Raw genomic sequence first — 18,909 nt, forward strand, 5'->3', positions numbered from 1 at the left:
TTCTACTGTTCTTGGGCATACACCGTAACACACTTGCCTGTCATTCCCCCCTGCTCCTTCTCATGGGAGAGAGGTATCACGGATGCACATTCCCGGCTGAAATCTCCCAGCTTGCAGCGTGGATAGTGCCGCAGGACCAGTCTCTGCAGGTGCCGTTTTCCCACCATAAACGCGGGTGCAGTCTCCTCCACTTAGGCTAATCCACTTGCTGCTCTTCACTGTCGCTCTTGTAGGTGCCGAAAAGATCAATCACCCAGCACCAGTCTGTACATAAGTGCCCCGGCGCTGTGAGGCGCGTGGCACAGCACCATTGTTGCATTCAGGGTCAAATCCTGTTACTCCAACAGGAGTGTAACACAGGCGGCCGCCCCCGCCACTAGGCACCATGCAGCCTGCCAGCTGCAGCTGCACCACTGTGCTCCTCCACCTGCACGCCAATGCATGCGTCCGCTGCACCTGGAGGCATGGCGCTCCAACCTCTTGCACAGTGCGCCCACACCGCTGGGTTCAGTCGCACACTCTACCAGCCTCTTTCAATCTGGATATCTCTACTGGAAGTGCAGTCCGAACCACGAAAAGTTTGCCACAGATGTTCGGTCACATCTATAAAGACAGGGCAGCAACAATTACATTGGATAGTGGGTACGGAGGTCTAGTAGCTTGCGGACATCTTGCAGGCTGCTCAGCAGCGTCCCCCCTAGTAGTGTGTATTTTGAACGAGAGGTCACAGTCATAATAAAGTTAAAAGAATTTGCATTGGGTGAGAGGTCAAGTGTGAATCCATTGAGCTTCACTTCCCTCAGCCAATTCCATCAGCTTAGTTGGGATTCTTAGTAGAATAAATGTGGTCTTTCTTTGGTTTAACCTCAGGTAGGTGCTTGACATCCAGGCCTTGGTGAGGGACAGACAGTGCTTAAGTCAATAGATTCCATTAAAACAATTGATCCTTAGGGGAAGCTGTTTCTCATTTGCACTTCCGCTTATCTGAAAGTCTAGGTTGGTGAGGAGTTCCCCCCAGAGATTCCATGTAAAAGCTGAAGATGACCAGGTAACGGGTGCAGGCTTGTGCAACACCGCATCAAGAAACCCACCATCTCCATAGGCTAACATGCCATCAGAAGCAACGGCATTGAAGGGATCTGTTAGGGCCCTTTTGGCAAAGTTGTTGTTTGTAGCAGAGGTAGTATGTGAACCACTTAAGTTTGGTTCATTTGCAGCCCAAGCAGGTGGCGAGAGGATTGCAGATTGTTTCATGGCCAGTGGTATTGAAGGCGGAGAGTGGTTGAGAAAGACAAGTTGGCAGAGGCCACCTTTGTCCAGGATGTGGTAGGAATGGTTCATAGCTTGGATGGTGGTTTTAAATTTGTAGCATAGTGGTCACAATTCGGCTTTTTTACTCCTGCAGGAGGCTGTGTGATGTGATTTGTTCATGCAGCTGGGTGCCGACAATTTTCACTATCATTTTCATGAGGAAAGGTAGATTTGTGATAACGCCATACTCCAGAATCTGGGTGTCATATCCCTGAGCATGGGTTTTTAGGAAATTTGGCTCAATGATGTTTCACCAAATCTTTATTTCGAATGGATTGTGTCCTCCCACGTATTCCTCATCTTTGATATATTCGTGCTTCGCTGCTTCGGAAATTATTTTCTCAGCAGAGGGCCCTGTGCACGATGTTGTGGCGTTGATGTCCCTCGAGAGCCGCTGTGGTGTGTTGACGTCACCAGTAGCACAAGTAGATTGTGCCGCGCCCGTTGGCTTCAGTTCCTTTTTTCTGATAGCTTCACTTCGAGTAATAACGGCGCACTTTATTTTTCTTCTGAAAAATGTCTTCTTGGTCGCCCCCTTCTAACCCTAAGTCAGGATTTAAAAAATGTCACGACTGCAGGGCGAAAATGTCGATAACAGATCCTCACTGTGTCTGCCTTTGGTGTCTAGTTCCGGCCACCAGACGACGACTCCGGGTCCTGTCAGTCTATGACTGAAAAAGCTCTCCAGGAACGCAGAGGTAAATTGCCAGTGGAGAGGGAAGCTTTGAAGGCTATTTCGAAGAAGTATAAAAAGTCTGGTGGGTTTTAGGACTCCACTCGGCATAAACATTCGAAGAGGTCCCGGTCAAGACTGTCTTCGTCTACTTCGAAGAAGGCGAAGAAGAGACACCATAGGTCTCCCTCTTCATCATCGGATACCTCTACAGAGGTTATAAGATGCCCGACCAGGTCGGATTCCCCCAGTAAATGGTTTGCTTTTAGGGACGAGATGATGCAGCTCTTTGAGAATGCGGCCTCGACACCCTCAAAAGAGTCACACAAGAGCCAAACCCCGGTCACTCCTTTGGATGACTCAGGAAGGCCAAAAACTACTCGGGCTAAGTCAACTAGTAAATCGGAGACTCAACATGCTCCACCCGACAAAAAGGTGTCGGAAGGTATGTCGAAGGTATCGACTTGTGAGTTGAGTCCGTCTCCGATACCGGCGAAGAAGCAAAAAACATTGAAACCTTTAACGATTTTGTCAACGGCATCGGCGCCAATTGCTTTGATTCCAAAAGAAAGAGTTTTATCGAAGACGCCGTCGACAGTATCTTCGATTCCATCGAAGCACATATCGGTTCAGGAGAAAATATTCAAACCTGTACCGAAGAAAGACTTTTTTAAGTCAATGTCCTCATTTTATGAAGAGGAAAGTGCTTCAGATGAGGATATTTCTCCATTAGGAGTGAGGTTTGGCACTAGAGAGGTGCCTGAAGAGCTAATTGACCCTGAGTCAAAAATGAAAGATCTGTGACTCCCTCCACTCTACCAGTGGTCTTGATACATCACCAGAGTTGGATTTTGGTAAACCTGACCCATCAGACAATGCTGATTCAGGGTATAGAAATCTTATGAACAGGGTGACTGAGTACATGGGTTGGAATAGGGCTTCACCAACTTTCGAACAGGATGACATGACAGACATCCTAGACCAGGGTTCCCAAAAAGACCCAATCTTACCTTTTCATAAGGCCCTTCAGAGGAAGGTGGTAGCTAACTGGGAAGCTCCAGAATCTGGTCCTGCTGTCAATAGGAATTTTGCTAGGAAATATAGACCCTCAAACAGTGACCCTGACTATCTCAGCAAACATCATACCCATCAGAGTTTGGTAGTCCAGGCTGTGACTTCGACCAGGCAGTGTGCCTAACCCTCTATTCCCCCAAAAGTGGACGCATGGGCTCGCAAGGTCTTTACCTCGGACAGTATGGCCCTGAATTCCACTAATGTTACCTGTACCCTGGCTAGGTTTACTTACACCCTGTGGGGCTGTGTTAGTTTGGCGGATGATCATATTCCAGAAGGCGAGGAAAGGGATGGCTTTCTGAACTTAGTTAAGGATGGCAAGAAGGCGATGGGAGAGCGTTCCCAGTCAGGACTGGATACTGCTGACAGCATTAGCAGATCCATGGCTGCAAGCACTCTACTACGCAGATTTGCATGGTTGAGAAAGTTGGGGTTTGCACCGGACGTGCAGGCCAGGCTGCTCAACATTCCCTTCAACGGCTCAAGGTTGTTCGGCAGCAAGGCAGATGAGAGTCTGGAGAAGCTGCAGACCTCGAAGGCGGCGGCTAAGTCCCTTAGCGCCTCCATTCGGCAACCTCAACAACCTTATTCTGAATCATCTTCCTGAATAGGTTGTTCTTTTTGCTTCTATTCCTCAGTTGGTAGAGGAAGAGGACAGGCCGCACAAAAGGGGCAAAGAAGATTCCCTCGCGGTGGACGAGGAGGGGGTGCTAAATCTGCCCCAGCAGCAGCATCTTTACCCTGAGCCGCTGCTGCAGTCGCCTCTAAGCCACTCTGAGTCCTTGACCCACACGACCCCGGTGGGAGGCAGAATCTCTCAGCATATGAACAAATGGCGGGGCATTACTTCAAATGCTTGGGCACTGGAAACAGTAGCTCAAGGTTACTGCCTTACTTTTCTAAAAAGACAGTAGCTCAAGGTTACTGCCTTACTTTTCTAAAAAGGCCTCCGGATCATCCACCGAGAACCAGCTCTGTCAAAATTCCAGATCCGCTCCTTGTGCAGGAAATCTTAACCCTGCTAGAGAAAGGTGCAATAGAAGAGATACCTGTAAAGGAAAGGAACAAGGGTTGGTACTCCACTTATTTTCTGATTGCCAAGAAGGACGGAGGATTGAGACCCATCTTGAACTTAAGAAACTTGAACAAGTTCCTCAGGAAGAATAAGTTCAAGATGGTCACCCTTTCTCAGATCCTTCAGGCTCTCCAAGTCCAAGATTGGATGGTATCATTGAACCTTCAGGATGCTTACTTTCATGTGCCAATCCATCTCAAGCAAAGAAAGTACCTGAGGTGGCCAGTTGGCGGCTCTCATTATCAGTTTTGAGTTCTGCCATTCGGGCTGACCTCCGTCCGAGGGGTTTCACCAAGTTGATGGCGGTAGTGGCAGCAAGTCTCAGGAGAGGGGGGATTCACCTTTGCCCCTACCTGGATGACTGGTTGATCAGGGCTTGTTCACCCAAGCAAGCTCAGGAACATCTCAGTATCACCTGCCACTCCCTCCACAGACTGGGCTTCTCCCTCAATTTCAAGAAGTCCCATATGACACCATTCCAGAGACTCCAGTTCATCGGAGCAGTCTTGGATACTTCCTCGGGGAAAGCCTTGCCTCCCGAGGTGAGAGCTCAACATATTCAGCAGATGGTAGTAAAATTCCAGAATGCCAAACATCTTCCGGCCTTCGATTTTTTTTTTTAGGTTGCCCGGTCTCATGGCGTCCTGCATTTTCCTGGTGCCAATGGCCCGTTTGAGAATGAGATCCCTTCAATGGGCTCTCGGACCTCAGTGGTCCCAGTTTTCAGGGAACATGTCAGATCTTCTGCAAGATCCGAGCAGAGTTGCTCAAGACCTAATTTGGTGGGCTTGCAAGGGCAACATTATCAAGGGACAAACTTTTTGGCAACCATGGCCGGAGATAACTGTAGTGACGGACGCCTTACTCACGGGGTGGGGAGCCCATACCAACGAACTTACTATCAGCAGTCGTTGGTCTCCATCGGAGTCCAAACTACACATCATCCTTTTAGAACTGAGGGCAATCAGACTAGCGTTGAAGGTCTTTCTGCCCTCTGTACGGGGAAAGAATTGCCCGATAATGATGGACAACACAGTTGCCATGTACTACCTCAACAAGAGAGGAGGCATAGGGGCACTACCACTGTGCAGAGAGGCAATGCAGCTCTGGTTCTGGGCAATACAAGAAGGAATCTCTCTGTCTGCAGTTCATGTAGCCGGAGAGCAGAACACAGCAGCGGACGCTCTGAGCAGACAGAGCACAGTCTCCCATGAGTGGGAACTAGCTCAGGAAGTCCTCAAAGAGATCTTCATCCTTTGAGGACCCCCTCAAGTGTATCTGTTCACAACCGGTGCCAACCGGAAGTGCAATCAGTACTGCTTAAAGGAATTTCCTCAAAGAGGAGCTCTAGGGGATGCGTTTATAGTGGACTGGGAATTTCCACTCCTGTACACGTTTCCTCCAGTTCCCGTGATTTCTCATGTAATCAGGAGGTTGAGAAAGTTCAGGAAAACCATGATCATAATTGCTCCGGATTGGGCCAGGAGAACGTGATACCCGGACCTTCTTGACATGTCCATCTGCCCTCCAATACGTCTTCCACAAAGAGAGGATCTTCTCTCGCAAGAGGAAGGTCGGGTTCTCCATCCAGAGGTCAAGACACTCAGCTTTCACGCATGGTTTCTGAGAGGCTGAGATATAAGGATTGGGACCTCCTGGATGACATAATGGAGATTTTGTTTTCGGCAAGAAGGCCAGCAACCAAATCCTTGTACCAGTGTCATTGGAATAAATTCAGTAACTGGTGCACAGACAAGAATGTGGACCCTTTGCAATGTGGCACTCCTATGTTGCTTTCTTTCTTTTTGCATCTGGCCAATCTGGGGCTCCAGATTGGCACGATAAAGGGATATCTGGTGCCGCTTCCCATCTTTAATCGCTCCTCTGAGGACGTTTCTTATTTCAAGATACCATTAATTGTCCAGTTTTTGAACAGATACACTAAGTATACCCTCCAGTACCATTTCATGTCCCTGCTTGGGATTTAAACCTTGTGTTAAAGTTTCTAACATGTATACCCTTTGAGCCTTTACATTCCTGCCTGTTGAGGCTCTTAACACTGAAAACTGCTCTTCTTGTAGCACTAACATCAGCCCACAGACTCTTTCATGCAAACCTCCTTATATTACTTTTCATAAGGAGTCCTTAGAGTTAAACCATAATTATTGCCGAAAATAGTTTCTGACTTTCATTAGTCGCAAAAAATAACACTGCCAGCTTTATACCCTCCTCCTCATTTGTGCAAAGAGGAAGAGAGGTTGCATAGACTAGACCCAAAAAGGGCTCTGAGTTTTTACATTGCGAGAATGGCAAAATTTCGCCATGATAACCAACTTTTTGTGGGTTATACCGGTCCCAAATTAGGACTAGCAAAAAAAAAAACACGATATCTCGGTATTACACTGGCTATTGGAGAGTGTTACAGACTTGCTGGAAAGGACCCGCCGGAAGAGATTCAAGCTCATTCCGTGAGGGGCATGGCAACTTCTGCGGCTCTTCAAAGTGGTGTCCCCGAAATTGACATTTGCTCAGCTGCAACTTGGGAGTCAATTCGTACCTTTGTTAAGCACTACTGCTTAGACTCCTCTTCGTCTCAATAAGGCCTTTTGCCAAGGCAGTCCTTCATTCCATTCATGATAAATCTAAATAGTACTCCCTCTTTCAAATTGACATTGCTTTGGGAGTCTATCAAAGATGAGGAATACATGGGAGGACACAATCCATTTGAAGAATAAGTTACTTACCAACTGGTAACGTTCTTTCGACGGGATGTTGCTCCCACGTATTCCTCATCACCCCTCCCAGCCTGCCCCACGTACAATTTCCGTGAATTACACTCTGCGTTTCCGGAGAGTTTGCAGGTTGCGGTACACCTGGTTAGTTCCTCGAGTTATGGAACGAAAAATCATAACTGAAGCCAACGGGCGTGGCACAAGCTACTTATACTACTGGTGATGTCGACACGCCACGGCGGCCCTCGAGTGACATCACGCCACGACATCGTGCACAGCGCCCTCTGCCGAGATTTATTTTGCCATAGCAGCGAAGTTGGCGAGATACAAATATATCAAAGATGAGGAACAGTCGAAAGAACGTTACCAGTTGGTAAGTAACTTGTTCTTCTTCTCATCCTGTTATTCGCCACCCTTTTTTTCCCCCCCTTTCCAGTTATGGATGCTTTATGAGCACTTGTGTAGTCATAGCATTTTTGTTGCATTCTTCCACAGACTCACTATAGCCTTTTAAAATGAAAAATGGGCAAAAGGAGTCTGGGCCCTTTATTGGGCCCCATCTGATGCACTGGGCCCCTTTACTGGGCCCTATTTGATGCACTGGGGGCATGTCTCACCTGACGACCACTCGCATTGCACATAGTAGCCCCTCTTTTCCAGTGGAACTCCAACGCTTTTTCTATGACTGGCTTAAGAAATGTGTGAGAAACGAAAGGTGGCAACAAGTAAGATAGACACAAGTGATCACAGTTCAAAGGTGTTTATTGAACAATGAAGGTTGTATGTAGGTTGGAAAAAAGCTTAATCTAAACCTAAATCTAGGATGGAAGTAAGCGTCAACCATCAAATGAAAAATAAGACATTCCTAGTGCTATTGTGTCAAATAAAAACGGCCTATGGTAAGAAGCCCATTGCCAAACCTTAAAACTAATACAAAAAAGGGTGTAGGATAGTTCTCAAGAAAAGAAAGAAGTGTTCTCAAATAATATATCAGAATGCAGTAGCCTGGGTCTCCCTTCCCCACGTTTTGGACACGGAGCAAGATGGGAGCTTGGAGCACAATACAGTCTCGGGCTTCTACACCACGTGACGACGGTTGTAATGGCAGCTCTCAGGACCGTCAAGGGCCAAGTCTCGTTTCCTAGAAAGTATCTTAACTTGGAAGATCCGAGGTCTTCAACTATCAAAAACACAAAAGTTCCTTTAACAAAGGAAAGTTTGTTTCCAATTTTTGCTGGGTGATGAGTTCACCCCTGAGTCCCCCTCTTCTGGGCACTGACCCTTCTTTATTTTTTACTACAGTTTCACGTATCAGTTCTTCTCTTAATGAACACTGGGTGAGAGCTTCACCCCTGGATCTCCCTCTGCCGGCCTCAGATCCTCTTTACTGTTAGTGCTTGGGTGATGGCTTAACCCCTCGATCTCCCTCTGCCGGGCTCGGACCCCTCTCAAATCTCTTGAGCAGGATTCACTTCCCTTGTTTTCTCAATGTCTTTTCAAACAATTCATAGTGGACATCCCTCTGCCGGGTTCATGGCTGTCAACACACTGTTTCTCAGGACTTTAGACTTTGCCCCTCTCGTCAGCATCCCTTAGTTGGGCTCACTCTTGCTAACTTCACATTTGCTTGTGTATGCAGGATTCACTTCCCTTGTTTTCTCTCAATGCAGCATTCACTTCCCTTGCTTTCACCTAGTTTGCAGATCAAAGTCCTTCTATTGTACAGGGATTTTACTAGACCTCCTGTATGACCACTTTGATCTCTTCGCTGGCTCTTCTACGGCCTTCTGGCATCTGTAGTTTCTCATATATGGGGCTCGACCAGAGTATCACGAGTTAGCACCCACGTGGTTCCGGTTTCCCTCTGCAGCTGGTTTCCCCTTAACACTTTTTACAGTTCTTTACACAGTTAATTAAACCTGGTTCAAACTTGGCACTTTACGATTCTCTCACTCAACACAGCCTGGTTCTTATCGATTCTCCCCTCGACTCACCGGCTGGGATAAACCGCTGAGCTTTTGGTTTTCCAGGAGTCAAGGCCGGTGCCATGGGAGCAAGAGCTTCCCTGGGTCCTGCTTATACACATAAGCTTGTCCCGTGTACCTTTGGCATCTGTTGCAAGACACTTCTTCTCTTAAACTGGCGCACCTGTGTAGCTGTGCCGTCGTCTACTGTGTTCGCCTTGCTCGTACTGTGCTCTCTTACTCCACCTTTTATCCCTGCGGGAAAGGCAAGGGCTGTCAGGTGTGTGTGATTCAGGTTAATTGCCTGACTTTTCCTGACGTCGGGTTGGGACATGTCAAGTAGACGTGTTTACATGAGTCTATTGTTTTAGGTGTGTAAAGCTGTTCCTTTGCGGAATAGGGAGGGGTTGGAGTGTCAAAGTATCCTACAGGGTTGGAGGGGAAAGCGATGTCACATGAGATTATGGCTTTCGAATTTGGGTTAGAGATGATCTCGGAAGGGTAGGTTTTAGAGGGTTTTCGAGATAAACGAGAATGACCAGAGTTCTTATCGTGACCTGAATAAGGAGGATTGTGGCAATGGAAGTGAGTTGTCAAAGCAGCCGGGGAGTTCGGAAAGTGACAATCGGAGGGACAGGATTGGTAGGGTTCTTGAAGCAGTTGGGAACATGGGGGTATTGTGGGAACGGTAGTGCCTTACCCAAGTAGAGTGGGTGTTCAGGATAGAATAACTAGGGGAATGTGGAAAAGAATGTCCGGGGGTATCCAGTTTAGAACCAAGGAAAGCGGGAGTCTGGGAGTTGTGGTTCGTAACAAGGTTACCAGATGTGAATAGGTTGTTGACTTTACCTTTGGGTAAGGAGGATTCAATTGGTGGAAGAGATGATGAGCAGGAATAGTTTATAAAAGCTTCAGAGACTTTATTCCCCTCACCCTCCTCCCTTTGATTTTACCGCGTCTCACCTGGGTTATTCTCTCCAACATAACCCTGGGTTCCCTTATCCAGGTGGTCCTTCCTCACCGGTCAACCCCCAGGAAATGTATCCAACAGCGATGGCCGTGTCATGGGGACCTGAATAAGTAATTCTCTAGGTCTTACTGGGAGAATACCCTCAGGTTTTCCAAATGCGACCAGCCTATCCTTTAAAATCCAGTAAGGGTGACATGTTCTCTTTTGCAGGTCTGCAATGTTAAGGGAGCATTTTGTTAGCTTGAGCCTGCAGCATGTCCATTGCCAAATGACTCCCTGTTGCACTAAACAGCACAGCATATAATACTTTGTTGCACTGTGAGGGACCTTTTTCCAATACCTATTGTCCTAAGCGATTTACGATGAACAGCCCTAAGTGGATAACACACTGCATCCTTGTAACTGGCAATATCTTGAGATAATTACTTTGTTACTGACATAGCTTTTATGTCACCATTTTTAGATATTCCATTTGGATGTTAGAGAACAAGGAGCAACAGCTCTCTGGGCATTGGCTGGTCAATTATTGAGACAACAAAAATTAATGGCAGAGCATATCACCTACAATTATATTCTTGATCTACTCTTGGCGCCATCAGATAAAATGCAGTATGTTGGTAAGTTATTTTACCTTTGTTTCCATTACTTTTTGTTTAAAACGCAGACCTCACATTGAGTATATGCTTTTTGTTGCTTGTGTTTTTAAAGGTGGGCAAGCAATGATAGCTCTAAGTACAGACAGCAAACGTCATCAGGATCAAATCTGTGAAGGGAATGGAGTTGCGCCTTTAGTTCGGTTAATACGAAGCTCGAAAATATCTGAGAGTACTCTGTTTAGCGTCATCCGAGCCCTGGGAACCATGTGTATAGGTTTGTATGGAAGAAAGGTGTAAGATTGCACATTACATTGTCTCTATTAGCCAACCAGGATTACATATACCGATCCCACCTTTTGACAGCATATTCTCTGTAAATGTGTTGCCTCACTCTGGATGCTCCTGTGTCAGCAATCCAGTCATTTCCTACATTTCTTACTGATCGGTCCAGGGGAATTTTGCATAAGTTAATCTGCCTCGTTAAGGTACAATAGCAGCAGTATTGCAATAGAAATATTCATATTTATCTTTCTCAGTGTTACAACATGCAATAATAACTTAGGTCTGCAAAACATAATGTTTCAACCCATTAGCTGAATGTGAAATTTTTATTTGATTTATATAGTGATGCCTGGGACTTAATGGGAGCTTCCAGGTGGTAGCAATACAAGATGACCGAAACATTTGCCACGGGAATGGAAGCCTCCCATCACTGTGGGGGTGCGGCCTAGAGCCAGAGTATAACCGACGGCTCAGAGCATGCCATTCAGCAGATAGTCAGATGAACTGTCAACGCAGTTCAAGAAGCAAGCAGACGTTAGACTTTTGTTCAATATTAGAGGCCTAAGAAGCATCTTGACTCCAAATTTAGGGAATTAAAGAACTTAACACCCTAGAATCCAAAGGTATTGCCTCATTGCAATGTTTTCTCTGTTAAGTGATTTGAGCTTAATATCTGGAGCATAACGTTCTGGTAGTTATTGATTTACAATTTCAAATGCATTTATCCCACACAATATGTACTCTCAATATTAATGTTCTTCTACTTGTGAGGAGGTCCCCTGCCTGGCCTTTGGAACCCACACTAAGGTGGTCAAAAGGGATGGTTGCCGCCCCAAGCTAGTTGATGGTAGGCCCAACAAAAGTGTATGATGGATCCCTAGACCATCGTCACTGTGTCCCCACACTAAGGCAGGGAGCAGTCACAAGAATGCTCACCCGCCCACCACTTCTATAGTTGCACAGGACCCACTGTGGGAATAGATACATGCGTCCTCATAACCTCACCTACTTTACTCATGAAAGGGACTACTATAAAGGGAAATAGGTAGCCAAATCCCTCAAGAAAACTTCACATAATGCTGCAAATGTCTAAGGTCCCGTCGAGGGAAGAAGTACATTCTGTTCCTCAGTACACAGGGTGGGATAAACATTTAGGATTGTGATGCTCACTTGGGTGTCTTGTGTATACCCTGTGGTTACAGAGTTTCGCCTGAACAAGGAAAAAGTCATTTGCATGCAGTGCGTGAACAAGAAAGTGACCAGACCCCCTTCTGCCAACTGTTCTAGTGTTATAGGGATCACAAAACGGAAAATTCCCTGCAATGGACAGATTATCATGACAACGGGCAGCTTCCCTGACTTACCAGTGGATTTTCTGACCCCAAATACAAATGCTGACAGAACTGAGAAACTGTCATGCTGCGCCCTTGGAAAGTATGGCAAAGATGGAAGTACTCATAAGATGGTGGCTGGTGTCCTTTTTGACGGTCTAGTCTTTTTTCCAACATGGCCGCCACCACTATATCCCTGGGCGGAGTCTTCTCCTCAGTGTGTTGTATCCATTTCCTGGTAGACGCTCTGAGACTCTGTCCACAGCAGTTTCGTTTTCTCCCGTTCGCCTTTGAGTTCGTTTCTGCCGGTCTCTACCGGTCCCTTGCTTGTTTACTTTTTCTTTGTGCCTGTTTGCTCTTTTAGGATTCTTTCCTTACGTGGTCTTTCTTTCCTCCGGTGTCAGGTAAGTGATTTCCACTTATTATTTCCCCTTATAGCTCACTCGTAGTTTGATTTCGGTGACTCGCTTTATTTCTACTTCTTACTGTCTCGTCTACTGCCTTGCACTTGCGGTACCTCTGCCTTCCTGCTCTAACGCAGTTCCTTCTTTCCTTAAGCCTCATTATATACTTTTGCCTACCTGTCTTCCTGATATTTTCTTTTCTGGTGATCTTATCTGACCTACCGTCTACCGTTTTCTTACGGTCCCATCCAACGGTCTTCTTCTTTCTCCGACCTGTCCTCGCGCATCCTCCCGCTCTTCTGGTTCTTCCTATTTGCCTTCTTGTGTAGTAGGCTCTTTTTACCTCTCCTTTAAGAACTCCTCCTTTCCTCAGTCTGGCGGTCACACCTTCCAGACACAGGACATTCTTATTCTACCTGTTCAGCCAATCTTCAACGAAGTTGTCATTCTCCATCATACTTCCTACCATCTGTATTACCATCAAGAGCTTCATTGGGCATCAAGGCTCTTCCTGTTGTTGACCATTGATACAAGTACAAGAGACTTTGTTCCGGACTAGAGTGTATGTGCCATCTTTCCAAGACACGAATAAGAAAAACTCAGAACTCCTCAATCTCTGGGTTTTTTACGCCAAGGAGGCTTTTTCCCTGATAATTTGGGGCTTGCTCCTCGGGGTTCCCCTGTCCTGGTTTGCATTTCAGGTCAAGGTGGCCTCCGAGGGAGCTCGCCCTTATCTTCATCAAAAGAAGGAAAGGAAGCCCAAGGAAGTACTGAAGACTTGTTGAAAGAAAGTGTCAGAGACCCACGACAGCACAACCAAGGATGCAGGTGAGGAGGAGGATTGAGAGGGTTTACCAGAATTTGACAGAAACCCAGATTAACACATGCAAGGGCAGAAAGGTTCCCAGGGGAAGGGATGGAGAAACCACACGTATCCATGCCCTCACTAAATTCCAAGTTGGGGGCAGTGCCTTGTGTAATCTCAGGCCATCCAAACTACCTGACCAACACCACATGGTCCAACCACAAGGGAGAACAGCCCTCATTATGCATGTGTCCTCATGAACAACCAAAGGGGAGGGGATCGCTACTATAAAATCAGCCAGTTTAGTCTGGCAGTGTGGGGGATTTTAAGTTGGCGGGAGGAATTTGGTAAAGAGTCGTGTGAGAGAAGAGTAATGAGAGGAATTATTTTTATTATGATGGTATTTATTGAGCACAGACCTAGCTTTGAGAAGCAACGGAACTCTTTACAGAGGTATACAACAATACAGATGCATGACACAGCGCTTTTCAGAGGTAACAACAGAACAGATATAGAGCGGGGGTAGGATAAAGAGGGGTACAGAGGAGAGCTGTACCAGGTGGTAGGGAGGAGAGGGGTGGGTGGCATCTAGAGAGTCAGGTCGTGCGAAGGGTGATGTGTTGAGGAGGAGAGACTCCTTGAAGAGTTGGGTCTTGAGTTCTTTTCTGAATTGTAGGAGTGTGGGAGCGAGCCTGATGTTGACGGGGAGGAGGTTCCAAAGTCTTGGGGCGTAGCTAGGGGAGGCTTGTTTTCTGGTTCTTTCCTTTTTGCAGCAGCGGATTTCAAGTCTGCACGTGTCCTGGCTTCTGGTGGTGCTCTGTCCGCCGGAGATACTGAGTTTCCCTGTGAGGTAGCTGGGTGACTTGAGGGCGACTGCCTTAAAGAGGATGCAGCAAGTCTTGAAGGTGATTCGTGGTGCAGTGGGAGCCAGTGAAGTTCGATGATGGCCGACGTGATGTGGTCGTATCTGCATAGACCCTTGATAAGACGTGCAGCCGCATGTAGGACACTTCTCAGGTGCACAAAGGAGTACTACTGGAGGCCTTTGAGGAGTGCATGATAGATGGGATAGGACCAGTGCTTGAATGGTGGATCTAAAGCTGTCCAGATGGAGGAAGGGCTTGACTTTCCATAGGAGGGAGAGCTGATACCAAGCTGTCTGAATTTTCTTAGCTATGTGTGTCTTGAAGGAGAGGGGTTTTGGCGATGTGGAACCCGAGGGACTTGGCGCAGGAGGTGAGCTCTGGTGTGAAGCCCTCCGAGTTCATTGTATTATATTGTATTTGTTATTTATATAGCACTCTTTCCCCATTTGTATGGCCTCAATATGCTTTGTGGATGGAACGCCCTCAGTGACCGCAATCCATGTGTAGGAGGTTCTAAGAGTTTAAATTAAAAGATGCTTGTGCGCATTTTTGCCAAGTTAGGACCTATGTGGGCGGCTAGGCTCTAGTAAGCAGCCCGGAGGTCAGGCACGTGGGTGGGCACTGTTGGTGCTTTAGGATAGAGTGCCATTACCTAAGATTCGATGTGTGTCCAGCTAGACCGGATAGTTTTTCGTTGGTTAAGGCTGTATACTTATGGCAGAAGTGGTGTTGAGGTACGTCAGAGGTTTCAGTGTGAGATGGCTATGCGTGCTGCTAGACCGGAATGGCATAGCTTGGCTTTCCTGTTTTCAGTGAAATCCGTTAAACACAGGAAAAGCACCCCCGAAAGAAAAAGTGCCCCCTATGTTTTAACTGAAAAAACATTGTTTCCCCTTTCCCATTGGTGCCTTAGTATGAGCAGGGATGGGATGAAGTTTGGAGTTGAAGGGGTGGCTGGAGAGGGGGCTTGGCAGACAATAGATGAAGGGCCCTACACCCCCATCTATGCTTGATTGCTTTCTCCCATTGCTTCCCCTCCTGTCCCCTGACCTTATTAAAACACACTGTACATTCAGTGTTACATTGTTTTCTTTGTAAAACAAAAATGTATTCATATGTGGTCAGAGCTATTTTTGAAGAATTGTAGACAAATTGCAGCCATTTTTATGGTTGCCGATTCACATCTTAAAGTTGCCTAAAATTCCTCAAAATAGTCCTTAACCACTGACAAATATTTGTAGTTACAAGAAATGGTAGTTACAAGAAATGGTTTAACATGGATTTTTCTGTGTCTTGGTTTGTGGTCAGAGACCCTCTGTGTTTGTGTATCTGTCTGGAGGAGAGCAGAAAAGTGCCCGCTGCCTGTCGGCTTTAAAAGGAAAGATGTGTGAGGCTTCCATGTAAGAGGAATGTGTGAGGCCACAGTGTCACGGTCACCTCCCAACCTCATATGGCTCTCTAGAGCACTCGCACCCAGCAGCCCATCAGAAGCTGCAGGGCCCTTAATTGCTGCTTAACACTTTCTTTCTTCAAGGAGAGTTTTTAAATTAGGAGCGATTTATAAATGATGGCACATTTAAGGGATACATGTGTGTGGACAGCATAACTTGAGGGCGGACGTAAACCTTTGGGTTTTTTTGAGGTTCGCAAATTGCTCAAGTATTTGGCAACAAGGATTTTAAGCAGGTTGTCATATTCCCAGTGCAGACACTTACCCACAGAAAAACAAGCGCTTGTATTGGGATTTGGTATCCAGGCAATATTTCACTACAGATTGCTGAGTTTAAAAGGGGAGCACCTTTTATACTTTGCCAGCATTTTTATTGGAACATTTCCTTTCTCAGGTTATTTTTCTGGTGTCCATTACTTTTTTTTAAAGTCCAATGTTCTTCTGTCTTGCACACGTCCGTCTAAGGGGAAGTTCAATTGAACTACATTTGTATATTTCACTTTAATATATGTTCACTTAATGTGCCTATATTCATGGGTGCCAGCTTTTGATTTTCGCTCTGGGGGCAAATGTTCCCATACAGAGTGAAGCGAGAGAGCCATGCTCATCCCCAGTCAAAACAACACTTTTTACAGCACATGTTGCAGCTGGAATAGGACAAAAGCCATATGACTTACAGGAAGGTATAAACATATAACATCTCAGCAACAATCACCTAACCTATATATGCCGGTCAGATAGCACAGCAAGTAGAGCGCTCGCTTCGACATTGGTGCAGAGCCTGCCGACACAGGTTCGAATCCTGGCAGGGCCAAATTCAGCCTTTCATCCTTCCAATGTCGATAAATGAGCACCACACACCATGGGTAATAATAAGCAGCGCTCAGATGCCTGAGGGTTCGTAGCACTATATAAATGCAAAAGTATTGCCTTTGAAAAATTCTGCTATAGGAATCCCTAATATTGCCACACCAGGCAAACCGTTTTGGTCTGCTCACCCTCTCCAATCAAGCCTAAAGGGGTACATTAATGGGACTCCATTCTCATTTTGTAGTGAGCAGCACTTGATAAACAGTTATTATCTGCTTGGAGTTTATTTATTTTGACAGTCAAAATAATCCTTATCTCCACCAAAGTGAGTATTCCCCGGCAAATCCTTTTATCACGCTGTGCCTTATCTGCTAAAATTAGAAGTCTGTACAGTGTGGAAAGGTCATTTTCATAAACCAAGGTCTTCATGGGGAGAAAAGAAAGGGCAAGGATGGGCAAAGAGTCCCTGAAAAAGTGTGGCATAATTTACTACAATAATTTTGACTTGTAGAAATGTTAGATATTACTGGATTAACACATTCATCTTTATTGTCTGGAAAGTGTTCATGACATCTTGCTCTAAGAAACATTACCCTACTTATAGGCGCAATGATACAATACAGGAATATTTTTGTGTTAACACTGGAGGAAACAGTTATCTGCGATTTTTTTTTTTAAGTGGCCAAACAGGAAACGCTGATAAACACAGATCCTGAAACCTTTTGAAAACACTGAAAAAACACCCCCGGAAGTAAAAAAGAATAAACCCCTAAAACAGGAAACCCTAGGCATAGCCATAGCTGCATTCTGTGGTTCATGGGTGGCTTGGCCATGCATGTGGCATGTGTCCACAGACGTGGTGTAAGGTATACATACCATATGCTTGGATGGAATTTGACTGCAGTGTTCTTTTTCTTGGTCCAATGCGGTTGGCTGGTCTCACTATTCGTGGTCTCCCTGGAACAAATGTCTGAGCAGTGAGAGAGGGGCCGGGAGGGAGACCGGGTGGGGAATGAGGGGAAGACGATAGGGGATGAGCGAAGGACTGATTTTGGAGGATGATAGTTTGTTATGGAGTGCTTCTGTGAAAGCTGCCGGCATCCGTGAGGTATTGGTGGGTGGGACTGTTTTTCCAGAGGATGAATGTTTATTACGGTGTGCCTCTGCAAACGCTGCCGGCATCCCTGGGCGATTGATGGGTAGGAGAGTTATTGTGTATGGGGAGGACAATCATTTTTCACAGTCTGTCACTGCGAATGCTGGTGGCATCTGTGCGGTGTTGGTGGATAGGAATGTTGTTGTGTTTGGGTCAGCAATAGAGTTTACAGAGGGAGAGAGTTTCAAGAGGAGGGAGGAAAAGGCCAGGTTTTGAGGGCCTTTCTGAATTGCCAGGTGATTGTCAATATTGCGAATGTGTAGGGATAGGGCTTCCAGATGATCTGCGCTTGGACGGAGAACGAGGATCGCCCAGTCTGGAGAAGTTGTAAAGTGGGACCACTACGATAAATGCTGTGCGAGATCTGATACACCTTGAGGGGTGGTAGCGATTGATTTTGTCTTGAAGGAATTCCAGGTCGGTGTTGTGGATGGCCCGGTGGGTGATACACATGGCTTTAAAGGTAGTGCGTCAACCAACAGAGAGCCACTAGCAGACTCTTAGTGTATAGCTGATGTGTTCCCTGGGAGGTAGATTAATGAGCTGGCGGGCTGCAGCGTTTTTGATTCTTTGTAGTTTCCTTAGTTGTATGTCTGGGTGTTTGGTGTTGTTGGTGAGGATTAGGAATTCGGTCTTGGAGGGGTTGAGCTTCAGGTATGCACTGGACATCCAAGACTGGATCAGCGAGAGGCAGGTTTTGAGTCTATGGATGTCCTTGATGGAGTTGATCTTGAGGTATAGCTCTGTGTTGTCAGTGTATTGGTGGATTTGGATGTTGTGTGTGGTTAGGAGGGCTCGCAGAGGCTCCATGTATAGATTGGAGATCACTGGGGAGAGGATGGAACCATGCAGGACTCCACATGTGACGGGTAGCATTGGCGATCTAGCGGAGTCCATCTGAACTGCTCGCAGGTGGCGAGGTAGGACTTGAACCAGTGTAGGACGGACCACCCAAATCCAACACTGCCTTCATCAGAGACTTCACCGACCTAGTCACCACCATGTCACTCACACACACCAACAACATCTTCCTAGGTGACTTCAACCTCTATCTCTCTACTGGAAGGGAGAAAACACATGTCAGCGCGTGCTGACATGTGTGGAAAATGGAGAAGGAATGAGATGGAAGGTGGGTGGAGTGTCTAGAGGAAGTTGGAGAAGGACAGAGTTCTCATCATGGAGAGAATTTGTTGAGAAGAAGATGAGGTTGACCATCTGAGAAGGAGAGAGAGTTGGGGGTTGGAGGAAGAGAGAAGCATCAAGGAAGGGAGTCATTTGGAAGAGGTGGAAGTGGACCATCAATAAAAGAAAGAGAGTTGTGGGGAAATTGGAGAAGAGTCAATACCATCTAAAGACAGAAAACAGGCGAGGTTGGAGGAGAGAAAGCATCCAGAGATCAACAGACCAGGA

General features: G+C 46.4%; 1 protein-coding gene across 2 annotated transcripts in view; it reads left to right on the plus strand.

The window, feature by feature from the left end:
* Nucleotides 1-18,909, plus strand: part of ANKAR (ankyrin and armadillo repeat containing) — a 1,891,262-nt gene that overhangs the window by 1,310,401 nt on the left and 561,952 nt on the right. For both annotated transcript variants that reach the window (XM_069615641.1, XM_069615642.1), the window contains exons 16-17: nucleotides 10,263-10,416; nucleotides 10,508-10,669. In XM_069615641.1, the coding sequence (XP_069471742.1) occupies nucleotides 10,263-10,416; nucleotides 10,508-10,669 (316 nt within the window). The remainder of the gene's footprint in view (nucleotides 1-10,262; nucleotides 10,417-10,507; nucleotides 10,670-18,909) is intronic.

The sequence above is a fragment of the Ambystoma mexicanum genome, chromosome 9 (genome assembly GCF_040938575.1).
Source record: "Ambystoma mexicanum isolate Mex_15411 chromosome 9, UKY_AmexF1_1, whole genome shotgun sequence".
Lineage (NCBI taxonomy): Eukaryota > Metazoa > Chordata > Amphibia > Caudata > Ambystomatidae > Ambystoma > Ambystoma mexicanum.